This window comes from Zeus faber (genome assembly GCF_960531495.2).
Source record: "Zeus faber genome assembly, chromosome: 2".
NCBI lineage: Eukaryota > Metazoa > Chordata > Actinopteri > Zeiformes > Zeidae > Zeus > Zeus faber.
The window spans coordinates 27,408,776-27,423,496 of NC_137189.1; the positions used below are offsets into that span (position 1 = coordinate 27,408,776).

At 46.2% G+C, this 14,721-nt stretch overlaps 1 protein-coding gene across 1 annotated transcript in view; it reads right to left on the reverse strand.

Annotated features, from left to right (window-relative positions):
* Positions 1 to 2,325: 2,325 nt before the first annotated feature.
* LOC307244975 (neuronal membrane glycoprotein M6-b-like) overlaps positions 2,326 to 14,721 on the reverse strand; it is a gene marked incomplete at both ends in the record, with an annotated part of 41,545 nt that continues 29,149 nt past the window's right edge. Inside the window, 6 exons of the mRNA XM_080020386.1 lie at positions 2,326 to 2,475; positions 3,647 to 3,712; positions 4,046 to 4,119; positions 5,171 to 5,339; positions 10,962 to 11,121; positions 11,693 to 11,879. Coding sequence (XP_079876512.1) covers positions 2,326 to 2,475; positions 3,647 to 3,712; positions 4,046 to 4,119; positions 5,171 to 5,339; positions 10,962 to 11,121; positions 11,693 to 11,879 — 806 coding nt within the window. The remainder of the gene's footprint in view (positions 2,476 to 3,646; positions 3,713 to 4,045; positions 4,120 to 5,170; positions 5,340 to 10,961; positions 11,122 to 11,692; positions 11,880 to 14,721) is intronic.

Genomic DNA, 14,721 nt, shown 5'->3' on the forward strand with positions numbered 1-14,721 from the left:
ATAATAACAACAATAACAATAACATTTCTATGTGTTTCTGACTTTATGGTGGTGTGCCATTGGAATATTTCTTCATAATAGGTCTGTGCCATGGAACATGGAAACCAGACTTTATTATTTTATTTCAGGGGGTGGGGGTGACTTTCCGGACCCAGACTTTTTCCCTCCTTCGGCTCGTTGGGACGTTGGACACCATTTTGCCCGACGTCGAGCGCCGCTGGCAGAGCACAGATATTGAACGTTACACACATGGCAATATAGTCCTTACTTTTTACAGAACAGACAGCTGCACACGGGGACGATAACTGACATGCTTTTTTTTTTTGCTTTTTTTTTACATTTGTTTCAAGCTTTTTTAACGTTAAATCTCATGAAAGTTTTTAAAAATCGTCGTCTCTCAGGTGCTTTTTTCGAGGGGTGAAAACAAAACCAAACCAGGTGATGGCTGGATAATAACAGAATATAGTTCATGGTTATTAAACAAATATCTGATTATAAAATCAATGTATGAAAATTCCTGACTTGTTGTATTTATATATATATATTCTTCTAGAGATATACAGTATATATATATACTGTATATATATATATATGTGTGTGTGTGTGTAGTGTAAACATTGGAACAGTCACTGTGGCTTGTTTTGGGCTTGTTCGACCCTTTGTAGAAAGGAGCACAAAACAGGTTTTTCCATTAAATAATTATTATTACTGAATCACACCAAGAATAACTCAGCAGCTGCCTCGGGAACCGATTAAAAAAAAACATTTAAATCAATTTTTTCCTCTTTAAACTTTTTTTTTCAACTTTTTTTTTTGTTCAAATCGATCACAAGCAGGTCAAGCCATCGTATGGTGTTGCGTGGTCGTCATATCGTCATCGTACCGTCCTTCTCCAAATCATGTCCAAGATGATACGTCACGGTTATCATTTCTATCAAATGCAGTAAAACTAGTATTGGAATGCTATAAGACACGGAGCCCGAAAAAAGGAACATTTACACAATCTATGGGACGATAAAGAGTTTGTTCACAGGAGCTCGGATCCTCTCGGGGGGACGATCAGTATTACATCAGTATTTACATTTTGATTTTAATTCACGAGAAAAATGGTTTACGGAAAATGGCTTACACATCAGCAAGGACCCAGGAGGTCCAGCCCAGGAGTTGAACCCATAAGGTCCAACTAGCCATGCTAGCCACGCTAGTTCGACCTTATGGGTTTAACTAGCGTGGCTGGAGCTAAAACACAGCAGGATTTTTGCTTTCTGGAGTCCGAATTTCAAGTCTCTAGAACTAGAATACCAGAAACTCATCATTTTCATCGTCAACATTTCATCGTGTTCTAGTTCTACAATCATGTAATTCTGCGATATTTAGCAGCGGTCTAGCTACATAGCTAAGTGTACCGTAAATCGTAAGTTTTTTTTTGGCATAGAGTGGCGCAAACAAATCCGATATAAACCCCTAAAACTCGCTGTGCGTCGCTGGGCTCAAACGTAACAAAATAAAAAAAAAATTTAAGAGTTCAAATAATTATTTAGTTAGCTAGCTAATACCGTGTCAATTTGGGGCTGGAGTGCTTGTGTTTTTCGGGGATTTATTTCTATTCTTAACCTTTTGTTTTTGTGGGGTTTTTTTCTTAAATAGTGCAACAACATATCGAGCAATAAAAAAAATACCCATTTAAAAAGATACCAGCTGAAAAAGTAGAAGAATGGAGAGAGTAAAGGAAGGACAGTAAAACTGCGAGAACCAAGAAAAGAAAGAGTTTAAAGAAATCACACTGAGTAGTACCTGTCATACGTCTGAGAGTAGAAAACAAAAAATAAACGACGACATTCACGCACTTTCGCACAATATATTCATATTCATATATATAAGTATATAAAACACCAAATAAAAAGAGGGGTAGGGGAGGTGGAGGGGTTGGGTGGGGTGTTGGTTTCTGCCGCCCTCTGGTGGCAGGAAGCAGACAGTGAAATGGGGCGGTTGATCTGCTGCCAGCGGCGGCGGCCATGTTGTTCGGAGGAGGAGCGCTTCGGAACGTGGACGCACCTGAGTTCAACCTGTGGTCTGAACTTCCTGTTGTCGGGAAGCCCCGACTCCATTTTGAGGCCGGACCCTCACATCCCAAAAAGACGGGCGGAGACGGGCGGAGATGGGCAGATGCACGGAGGGATGGACTGTTTTCTTTTTTTTGTTGCTTTTTTTTGTTGTTGTTTTAAACGGGGTCAGGAAGTTGGTAATGGAGGGGTGGTGGTTTGGATACGAGATATGGATGGATGGGTGGGTGGAGGGGTGGATGGGTGGAGGAATGGCCGCCTCTTATGAGTAGGAGGAGTTCTGGCCATCCTTGGCCCGCGCCTCGGCCTCCACGTCCTGGTCGTCCTTGGTCTTGATGTCCTGGTACTCGTGCGTGGTGACCGCCCCCCGCAGGTAGGCCCAGTTGGCCCCCAGGATCATCAGGTAGTGGATCTGGGAGGTGCGGGAGGGAGGGGGAGGCAGGTTGAGTGATCAATTATTTTTACTTTATCACGCTGTGGAATACTCAATTCTAATTGGTCAATGACGGCACCGGACGGTCAGTTATTTCTGAATAATGACCGCTGATCTTTTAATAATGACCGTCACCACGGGCAACCACTTCCTCCACTGCAGCCGCCTGGTTTCTCTTCCCTCGTGTCGCTCCGCCTACACGCAAATGCTAACGCTAGCTGGTGGCGCCATCTGGTGACGCTACGTAGAAACTACAATGGAAGACTGGAAGAGATGAACGTAGACATCGATATCAAAATCCCCAACGTCACATTCAGCGTCACATGTAAATGTCCAATTTAACATTAATAAACAGTAAATAGTTCATTCACATGTACGAGACAATTTTTCTTAGTGGAAGCTCTTCAATGAGACTAGTACTAGGGATACTAGTTATAGAATCATTTCAGATCAATATTTCATCTCGGTGTATTATTTTATTTACTAAGTAGTGTGTAATAAGAAGGATAAGGTGCAGCTAGGCGGTCATTATCACTAAATAACCTCCTTCAGAGTGGTACCAGATAATGAGCGTCTGCCTGGACATTATCTCTTAATTATAAACTATTAGTGTTGATCCAAATGAAGTCCAGCAAACATAACATGACACAGTGAGATTCTTTGGATTTACTAATTCTGAGTGTACTAGATACTACACTGCCAGGAAGTACAGTAACACTGCGCACAGGAAGTGTTTACAATGAAAATGATGCTACTGATGTCTGGTAAGTATATAGTATAATACGATATATTATGATGAAATTCAAGATGTCGTTAACCAATCAGTCGCGAGGTGTCGCCCTCCGAGCTCTCTGATTGGTCAGAACCACCAGCCAGTCTTTAATGTAGGGCTGGTTATCTATTTGTGAGTGCGTGTGTGTGTGTGTGTGTGTGTATGTGTGTGTGTGTGTGTGTTTGTGTGTATATACTTTCCAGCCTCAAGCAGATAGTGGCAAGCATTACTATAGCAACCGGAGCACGTACCATGGAAACCAGCATATTAGGATGTGTGTGTGTGTGTGTGTGTGTGTGTGTGTGTGTGTGTGTGTGTGTGTGTGTGTGTGTGTGTGTGTGTGTGTGTGTGTGTGTGTGTGTGTGTGGCGTGGCTCACCAGAGCGATGACTGTAGCCCCGGCACCAGCAAATGCCACAATGTAGAGATGGTAAGAGAGGTAGAACTGTGGAGAAGAGAAAGAGAGATAGAGGGAGAGGGAGTGATTAAATATCATACAATAAGGAGAGGAAGAGGAGAGAAGAGGAGTGGAGGAGAGGAGAGGTAGAACTGTGGAGGATAGAGAAAGAGAGAAACATGGGAGGGATTAAATATCATACAATAAAACAGCGAGAGGAGGTAAGGATGAGGTGAAAAGGGAGGAGACAGAGAGAGGAAGGTAGTGTGGAGAGGAAAGGAGCGGAAGGGAAGAGGAGGAAAAGAGGAGCGTTCAGAAAAGGAGAGGAGAAAGGGAGAAGAGGAGAGGAGAAGAGAATGGAGGGATGAGATTTTTCTTCACCTCGCTGGTGTTGCAGATCTCTCCCAGAGTGGCTCCACATGCTTTACCTGGAGTCGCATTCCAGGGAATTACACCTGAGGAGATAAGATAAGGTAATAATAATAAAAAAAATCTCAAATCTAAAATGCAATGTATTAAATAAATACAGTACAGTGTATGTATACAGTATATATATAAAGAATATATATACAGAATATATACACCATATATATATATATCTATACATATACAATATACAAAATATATTGTATGTTGCATAAACGTAAAACTAACTGGAACTGAACTTTAATTGAAAGTAATTTAAATACTTATTATTATACAAATAAATAAATAATAATAAGAATAATAATAATGACATTTTAAATAATAACAATAATATAAAAATCTGAGAAATGTATTGAAATTGTCAGATTTTATTCAAAGTGGCTGCTCTGGACTTTTCAGAGCGAAGCCATCTGAGGAACTAGAAACTGGGTCACACCTCAAATCACCTCTTAATTTACCACTCACAATCACTCAAAATATAAAATAATAATAATAATAATAATAATTATAGTAATAATAATTATAACATGTAATAATTCCCTGATTTCAGGCTATATATGGCTATATATAGTAAATAAGTTAATTATGTCTCTAATTAGAGCTGCAGACGCCTGTAGAACTATACTATTTTATTAACTTTTATTCAAATGTATTAACAACCTATTCAATTACAAATGGTGAAAAGGAGAATAAATATTGAAATATTTAATTAATTTGCTATCGGTGATTAATTCATATTAAAATCATCGTCTGCCTGAAAATGTATATGATAATAACGCTCAATCCAGCTGGCATTGGAATGTGGGTCATTGTATCACTGTATAACTCACTATGTATCACTCCACCCCTCCATCCAATCCTCCATTACTCCAGCACTCCATCACTCTTATTACATTATAATTATTATTATTATTTATTATTATTATTATTATTATTATTATTATTATTATTATTATTATGATTATTGTAATTATTAGAGGTCCAGCTCGCAGGCTGGACTAACTCCTGTCTCCACGTGAGTGTTGGGTTGGGTCTGGCGGGTGCTGGGTCAGGTCTGGACCCGGTTCTGGTCCGACTCACCGTACTGTCGGACATCCACGCAGATGGCGTCCGGCGAGGTGATGTTGGCGGCCGGGGACTTCATGGCAGCGCAGGTGTTCCACATGTTGAAAAAGAGGAAGACGGGGATCGCTGTGAAGCCGAAGATACCGAGGAAGGCCAGGGCCAGGATGTAGGTCAGGAACATGAACTGGAGGGAGAGAGAGAGAGAGAGAGAGAGAGAGAGAGAGAGAGAGAGAGAGATAGGGAGGGGAAGGAGAGAGAGACATGAGGGAGAGAGGACAGAAGAGGAGAAAGAATAGAGGGATGAGGAGGGAGAAAGGGAGGGAATGGGGAAGGAGAGAGACAGAGAGAGAGAGAGGGAGGTGAAGGAGAGACAGATATGGGGGAGAGAAGACAGAAGATGAGAAAGGAGTGAGGGATGAGGAGAGAGAGAGAGAGAGAGAGGGAAATAGAAGGAGAGAGAGAAAAGGTGTAACTTCAGTTTAAATAACAGTGCGACGCACCCACGCACACACACACACACACATACACACACACATAGTGAAGAGGTGATGTAAAGGGACATCTGTAGCAATTAATATGATCACACTCCAAGCACTAATTGTGCCACAGCCTCGCTCCAGGGCTCACTTGTGTGTGTGTGTGTGTGTGTGTGTGTGTGTGTGTTTGTGTGTGTGTGTGTGTGTGTGTGTGTGTGTGTGTGTGTGTGTGTGTGTGTGCTGTTAGCTCATACTGTAGCTGAGTGCAGAGGTATTTTGCTGTGGCAGACTCGGGGGTGTGGTCGAGCGGGCTCCGGGAGGCGAGGGAAGTCAGCATGGTAGACTGATGCTCCCTGCCTCAGTGCCAGCAGCTGTCTGTTTGTCTTGCAGTGAGGGGAGCGACGGCAGGGAACGTGCAGGAGCGCTATGGAGGAGGACAGTCCCTAAAGTTCAGTCCTCGTTGGATGATCCACACTAGAACGTTGTCTGTTTAGAACTGTGAGCAATAAGCGCCGTGCTAGCGCTTCTACACTGCTAACCCTGTGTCACGCATCCTTGTAAAGAACCTGGGTCGCGAACGCGCTACAGTGCCGTAGTCCGCAAGATCTTGGCAAGGACAAAGCCGCAAAATTGAGTGGTCCCCACTGGAGAACATGGTCAGCCACCTGGCCCAGATGCAGGAGGCGCAGACGATGCTCCTGCAACAGCAGACTCTCTGGGCCATAGCGCTGAAGGAGGAGGCGGACCACTAAGCGCAGCAGGAGCTGCTACGGGAACCCCCACCAGCCCGCCTCACCACGTTTGAACTATCGGCGGGGTGGGTGGATGGTCCAGCGAAGAGACCACCCTGCATCTGCTCCCCCTGCTTACGGGGGAGGTGCAGCAGGCGGCCCACAGCCACCTGGGCCTACTGGCCGACTGGACTACACCTGGATCAGCTGGCACTTCGCCTACACCCCGCAGCTGAGGGATGTGGCTTGACGGTGGCTGCAGCCGGGGGAGAGGAGGGCCAACCAGATCCTCAATGGTGTGGTCCTGGACCGTTTCCTAGAGGGCATTCCGGCTGGGTCCACTGCCATCAGCCTGACACCATGGAGAACACACTTGCGGATGACAACCTGGCGATCTGGCACTCCGTTCAATCCCAGGACCACCGGGGTTTGGCTTGGGCCCAGCCAGGACCATTGGTGCCACGGGACACCGTACCACTTTCCCGCACTCACCCCTTTTCGGTGCCGCGACATGCCGGGTCACTTTCCCGCACCAACCCTTTTTTCTCCCCACCCTCTTCCCAGCCTGGCATGAAGGCAGGTCCACAAATAGCTCCTCAGATTCTTGGGCAGGGGTGCTGGCGCTGCAGGTGGCTCGGCCAATTGTGGAGGTCGAACAGGTTGTCCGGTCACTGGCCACCGGACCCCTCCCCCGGTCAGGAGAAGCCTACTACATACCGGAAAGGTTACAAGGGGGTAGACACTGGGCTTTGCTGGACTCCGGCCACACGCAGACCATGATCCGTCAAGGCCTGGTTCGACCTGGGGCTTTGGTGGAGGCATCACAGGTGGAGATTCGGTGCATGCATGGGGACATTCACGTGTATCCGATGTTGCGGCTGGAAATTTTTCACCGGGGAAAAAAGCATTTGGTGCAGGCCGCGGGTTAGTTCCCGCCTGTCGCACCCCCTGTTATTAGGCACAGATTGGCCTGGGTTTGGAGCGCTGATGCAGGAAGCGGGGGTGTGCGTTCGCGGCCGGTAGGGACATGGAAGTGCTGAGGGCGCCCTTCAACCAGTCTCGAGACGACACTCGAACGAATTGCGAATTGCGTTCCAACAGGTAGAGAGGATTGACGGGGTGGCAGTGCGCCCAGGCGCTGCACTTGCGCACCCGTACTCTTCAATGATTAGGGACAGATTATATCGGGTGAGCTGCGACACCCAGTCAGGAGAGGAGCTCACCCAGTTGTTAGTACCGAAAAGCCACCGGGAAATGCTTTTCCAGGCGCGCCGTCTGTCCAAAGTGTCAGCTGGTTAATCCGCCGGCCATGTCAAAAGCACCGTTGAGGCCCCTCCCCTTGGTGGAGGTCCCGTTTGAAAGACTGGGCATGGACCTTATCGGGCCGTTAGACCGCAGTGCACCTGGCTATCATAGTCCTGGTGGACTACGCAACCTGATACCCGGAAGCAGTGCCGTTACACAATATTTCAGCAAAAAGTGTTGCACAAGCGCTGTTCTAGGGTCGTGACCGACCCTAGAACAGCGATCCTGACCAACCAAGGCATTGGGGATGGTAGCTCAGGCGGTAGAGCTGGTGGTCTAGTGATCTAAAGGTTGCTGGTTTGATCCCAGGCTGCTCCTGCTAGCATGCTGTAGTGTCCTTGAGCAAGACACTTAACCCCTAATTGCTCCTGATGGCTGCGTCCGTCGGTGATTGAACAATTGTAAGTCGCTTTGGATAAAAGCGTCTGCTACATTAAATGTAATGTAATGTAATATCCTTTATGTCATGCACACTTTGGGAACCTTATGAGCTATTGGGCGTCTCCTCAATCCGGACCAGCGTGTACCACCCCCAGACCGACAGCCTGGTGGAGCGGTTCAATAAGACGCTGAAGTACATGGTTTGTAAATTTGTTCACGATGATAGCCGTAATTAGGATAAATGGTTGGACCCGCTGTTATTTGCTGTACGGGAGGTCCCCCAGGCCTCCACGGGATTCTCTCCCTTTGAACTCCTTTTTGGAAGGAGACCCCCGGGGGTGGTGCTAGACCTTATTAAGGAAAACTGGGAGGAAGGTCTTAGCACCAGTAAGAATGAAATTTAGTATGTTCTGGACCTGCGAGCAAAACTCCACATGCTGGGCCACCTCTCACGTGAGAATTTGCTCTAGGCCCAGGAACGGCAGCAGCAACTGTATGACAGAGGGACGCGACTGAGACAGTTTTCACCAGGAGAAAGAGTGCTGGTTTTACTCCCAACATCCAGCTCTAAATTACTCGCCAGGTGGCAAGGACCCTTCAAGGTCACACGGCGAGTCGTGGAGGTGGATTATGAGGTCAAATGGACTGACAGGTGAGGGGCGACTCAGGTGTATCACCTCAACCCCTTAAAGGCGTGGAGGGAGGGGGCATCCTCGCTGGTTGCCTCGGTGATCGGGAGAGACTAGTTGTCTGGAGGTTCGAAAAGCTACCAATGACACACATTCTTTCATCCTTTCACATAACCATCTCTCGCCAGGCCAGGCGGCAGCCATGGCCGCCTTACAGCAACGGTTTGCTGATGTATTCTCTTCCCTGCCAGGCCGCATGTCTCTTGTACACCACCACGTAGAGACAACATCGAGGATGAAAATTTACATCGGCCGTGCCGACTGCCCGAGCACAAATGCAAAATTGTGCAGGCAGAATTGAAGGCCATGCTGGAAATGGGGATAATAGAGGAGTCTACTAATGCTTGGTGTAGCCCCATCGTGCTAGATAACAAGCCCGATGGGACAGTCCAGTTTTGTGTAGACTACCGGAATGTGAACGAGGTGTCAAAATTTGATGCGTACCTAATGCCCGAGGTCGACGAGTTACTTGACCGGTTAGGCATGGCTCAATTTTTTACGACACTGGATGTAACCAAGGGCAACTGGCAGATTCCCTTGTCACCAGAGTCCAGGGAAAAATTATTTTCTCCACTCCGCAGGGGTTGTACCAATTTATTACGCTTCCGTTTCCGTTGTTCGTGGTCCCAAGCCACCTTTCAGAGACTCATGGACCGGGTTCTGCGCCCCCACACAGCATATGCGGCCGCCTTCTTGGACGATCTATTCATTCATAGCGCGGCTGGGGGCGGCACATGTAGCATGTGGGGGCAGTACTCGAGTCCCTGAGGTGGGCAGGGCTTACTGCCAGCCCTAAGAAGTGCGCGGTTGGGCGGAAGGAAGTACTTTATCTGGGGTACCACTTGGGTGGGGGGCTGGTCTGGCCCCAAGTAGATAAGACTGCAGCGATTGTGGCCAGCATGATACCCAAGTCGAAAAAGGAAAAGAGGTTCTTGGGGGTGTCGGGTTACTACAGAAGGTTCATCCTGGAACTCTTGGTTGGCTGTCGGCCGGACAGCTCCCCGGCCTAAGTTGGGCGGTGACAGACTTGGGGACGTGGTCGAGCGGGCTCTGGGAGGCGTGGGGAAGCCAGCATGGTCGACTGACGCTCCCCGCCTCGGTGACAGCTGTGGCCAATTGAAATAACTGGCCAATCACACCAGCTGGGAAGGTTTCTTATATGTCTGTTTGTCTTGCAGTGAGGGGAGCGATGGCAGGGAATGTGCAGGAATGCTCCGGAGCCAGTCCTTAAAGTTCAGTCCTCGTTGAATGATCCGCACTAGAGCCTTGTCTGTTTAGAACTGTGAGCAATAAAACCCGCCGTGCTGGCGCTTCTGCACTGCTAACCCTTTTTCACTCGTCCTTGTAAGGAACCTGGGTAGCGAACATGCTACAGTTGCATTGTGGGAAACAAGCTTTGAATTATTCTCTTGTGTTCTATATTTGATGTCTAAAGCCTCTAAACCACCGGCGTCACACTCATTTGAGCTCGGAGGCCCCCAGGACGCGGGCTGCTCCTTACCATCCCCCAGAGCCCTTCATCACGGAGGACCCCAAGTCGCAGGCCACCCTTATGTTGACAACGACCCCCCCTAGCCAGGACAGACCCACAGTCGATGGAGCGGCACCCCAGCCGTTGTCCACTGAACAGAATGTGGCAGCGGAGAGGTCAGACACCTCGCCTAGTGGGTAACAAGGCGCCACTGCACACGCCAAGGCATGAGAGGGGGCAGTCCGCTGTGTGTAAAACCAAGAATAGTGTCCTTGAGAACGGATGGCCAAGTTACCTCCCACTGTGTGAGAGTAGCATCTATGTAAAAGGGGGATTCCCAGGGGGGAAGATGTGAGAGAACACATATTCAACCACTCAGTTGACGATGAAAAACTCGCACCCTCAGCCGAGGATGAAGCCTTTCCTAGACATCATGAACAGCGATTCTTCAAGGACGACGCTGACAGTTGGGTCCCATTCCCCGAGCGCAGACTGCATCTGCCCAACACCAGGGACCAGGCCGTCAACCACCTTATGTCGCTTCACCGGACACTAACGAGGAAGCCAGAGTTGAAGTCCCCGCCAGTGCTCTGCACTGGTATCTACCAAGCTTTGGAGTCTACCATGTCTTCCTCGGGGTCCTGGTTTGCTTCAGGACTGAGCCAGTTGCGATCATGGCTGACATTCAGCAGATGGTCCATAGCTTCCTGGTCAAGGAGGATCACTGTGACAAGTGTGATTTTTTGCACTTACGAAGGCGGTGATGCAGCGGCCGCACACAGTGGTCTTGAAGTCGCTCTGCAGCTCCTTGTTAATGGCGCTCGTGGTGTAGAAGCCCTCAGCCAGGAGGACGATGGCGTAGACGAAGAAGAAGGAGGCAATGCCGTAGATGATGTACTGAAAGATCTGGATCCTGAAGCGAAACGCACATTAAGACGTCCCACATCAATACATTAATACATATATACATAAATACGTAAATTAAGATTGATTATCCAGTTATAAACATTCTTCAACAGCTAGATGTGTAGACTTGCACAGTATTGGGTGTAAAAGTACATGTTCGTTGTGGGTAAAATAACTGTTAATTTAAAGGAATTTCATAATTCACAGGATGTTACTTTTCATTTATAAACTTGTCACAATAATTCATCTTCTACCTCCTGCACCCATTGGATACACCACGGGCCAATCATCATTAAACCAAACAGAAGCACTGGGAAGTGGGATTGATTTCATTGGTTTAGGCCCCGCCCCTCAAGCAGGGAATTAATTTGATTGGCTGAAGCCCTGCACCACACTATCTCTGCTCTACACCAAGTGCTTTGTTTTTAGAGTAGTGGTGAGGAGATGCTAAAAAACATTGTTGTGTTTTGTTCTACCACCTGCTAGCCCACCCACCATCATGGCAGCCTCATGGAAGTAGACAGAGCACTTCCTGAAAATGAGGAATTCTTCATATTGAGAATCAGAACAGAACCTACACCATGGTGAGGGTGGCGTGGTCGCTGGACTCCCTGGAGAAGTGGTTCTCCAGCATGGTCAAGGTTCCCGTCAGCGCCACGTGGCCGCAGCCGCAGAACAGTGCCACGCCTGAGAAGCAGAGGATGGTGGCCACCAGCGAGGCATAGGGGACACCGCCCAGACACTTGATGCAGCATTCAAAACATCCTACACAGAGCGACAGAGGAAAGAGATGGAGGAGGAGGAGAGGTTAACCACCTTGGACCCTTAACGTTAAACGACTGTTCAAAGCTTTTCCAATCGAGGTGTAACTCAATCATTTTGGTGGGGACCCCCTGGAACCTCTTGTAGAACCTCCCAGCCCCCCCCCCCCCCCCCCCCCGACCGCAAGTTGAGAACCACTGAGATAAGCTCTATGTGCAGTTTAAGAGCAGGAATAAAAAGCCAAACCAGAATAAATCTCACGCCGAAGCTGTCGACAGGTACTTCAATTTCTTTCCAAGTCTTTCTGTAGAACCCTGTCATCTGGCACCACCTGGTGGCCGCTCCTAGTACAATTCTTGTCACCAGAAGTGTCACTCCCGTGTGTGGACCAAATTCACAGGGAGACTATAGTATTTTTTGTTGAAATTCAAAATTTGAGAAGGTCAATACCAATTGAATCCCTGTGTGTCTGTCCACTACAGAGACAGAAATGGGCTACATCCTAACAGTGTTCGTGCAATACAAGGCTGCAGAAGGGACCAACATATAGAGGAGAAAATATACCCCTTTTAGCACATCATGCCGTCAGATTTTGGCTTCGATCCTCCCAATATCTGATGATGCGCTGTCTTTGAATGTGCTTTGCATGGCGGCTCACTCTTCAATCCTCGCCATGAAAGCAGTGGACAGTTTCAGAATAAGGCCGCTGTACATTTATCTTTTTCTTATTGTCAACAAAGCCGATCAAAATAAGGGAAACCCATGATGCATTTCTCCTACTAACAGTGCTGTCGATCCATTCCACTCTGCTTGAATAACTCAACTTTTGAGATGTTGGAAACCAGTGTTTCCTTAATTACATGGGAGCTAGGCTGGTTGATCCCATCTGCAGCCTTGTTTTAAGCTAACGCCATTGGCACGGGATAATAATAATAATAATAATAATAATAATAATAATAATAGAGATGCTGGAAGGTGTATTTCCCTAATTTTACAGGAGCTAGGCTTACTAGCTTGTTGATCCCATTTGCGGCCTTGCACTGATCTAACACAGTGACAACGTAGACCTGCAGTGTCCCACCCGTCGGTCAGACCGAACTGACTCTTCCATGTGAATCCTTTCAGCTCAGGTCACAAAACAAAGACCAGACCGGGAAATCCCCTCCTAAATCAAAGCTTTGTGAAACAATTGACCCTTTCTAGATTGAATCAGAAGTGGAAATTTAGATACCAGAAAATCCAGTCAGTGAAATCCAAATCCCTAAAAAAGGGTGAAGCGCGCCCGTCGCTGCAGAGCGTGTCAGCTGTCTAATCACAGCCACGCTCCCGTTAGTGCTGCGTTTACTTTGAGCTTACGCCCCCGAGTGTTGAATATTACATGGAGACTGCCGCTCTCCTCATCCCTTTTGTCTTAAAAGAAACATTTGCATTTTTTTTCTTCCTAACATCGACGCATGAATAAGTCATAATGCCGAGTCTAAATAAATGATTTCCAAAAAGATGACTCCCGCTCTTTTTCTAGGACACGGCAGCAGCGGTGCGAAGCCGGTGCACGAGGCCACTCACCGCGAAAAGCTGAAGGTAATTCCTCCCTGGATGTTTACGAACTGAAGCTGCTCTGATTCCAGGACAAAATACAGTGTTTAAATAGAGAGTCTCTTATACTGAAACATGAGACCAAGATCCATTACAAAACATGGTAGCGGACCCCGCCACAATAATAGAAATATAGAGGACCACATGCACAAGCCAAATACATTGAATGGCTGTTCCTCATACAGTGCCAACTAAATAAGGTATCAAATATGGGATTTTTTTTAAACTAAATAATCTTACCGATTACCACTTTAAAGTTTTAGAGGTCTCAGCAGTGGCAAAAAGTGCTCTCATCGTCTGTCAATTACACAGTCATTTCTGAATAATCTTCAGGTAACATGTATTACAATACTAAATATTTAGTGGTAATACACTAGTATTCACCTATTAATATAACTGTTGATTATCTGATTATACCAATTGTTGTATTTATTATGGAGTGAAAAAATGACAGAAGGTACATATTTGATCTGATAACTAATAAAGTCAGAGCCGTTACTGCCAAACAGTTATAACTTACAATTATATTGGCTTATCCCTACAAATACCGTAGTTATGAAATCAAATGCACATAATAAATAAATATGCATACCATAAAAATATATGCAAATGGTAAAATGACCCAGTGTTACCGTTATTACACAGTCATTACTGTGTTATTACAAATACAATTATAATAGTAATAATAATATTAATAATAATAATAATAATAATAATAATAATAATAATAATAATAATACTAATAATAATAATAATTATTATTATTATTATTATTATTATTATTATTATTATTATATCAATAATAATACTAAAAATAATAATAATTATTATTATAATTATAATAATTATAAATATTATAACAATCAACATAATTTCTATTTCTCTTTTTCAGTTTTCTTTTCTTTTCTAGATCTCGACCTCTTAGGAGGCCGACCCGCCCGCGCTTACACTGAATTATCAAAACGCTGCGGCGAGAATGAAGATGCGGATGATGAAGCACCACTATCATCAACATCTCCTGCATCATGATGTTGCCATGGCACTCTGGCATCAGCGGAGAGTCCTGCTTCTGAGAACCCCGCAATGCATGCTGGGAGAATCAGAGGCAGGCGGGAGGCTCGCACCAAAGTCAAGAGGATGAAAGGGAGTGGGGGATGAGGGAGGAATGGAGGGTGGGAGGAGGAGGGGGACACACATTATACTGAGCGCAGGGATGCATCTTATATAACGACTGTTATAAAAATAGCTC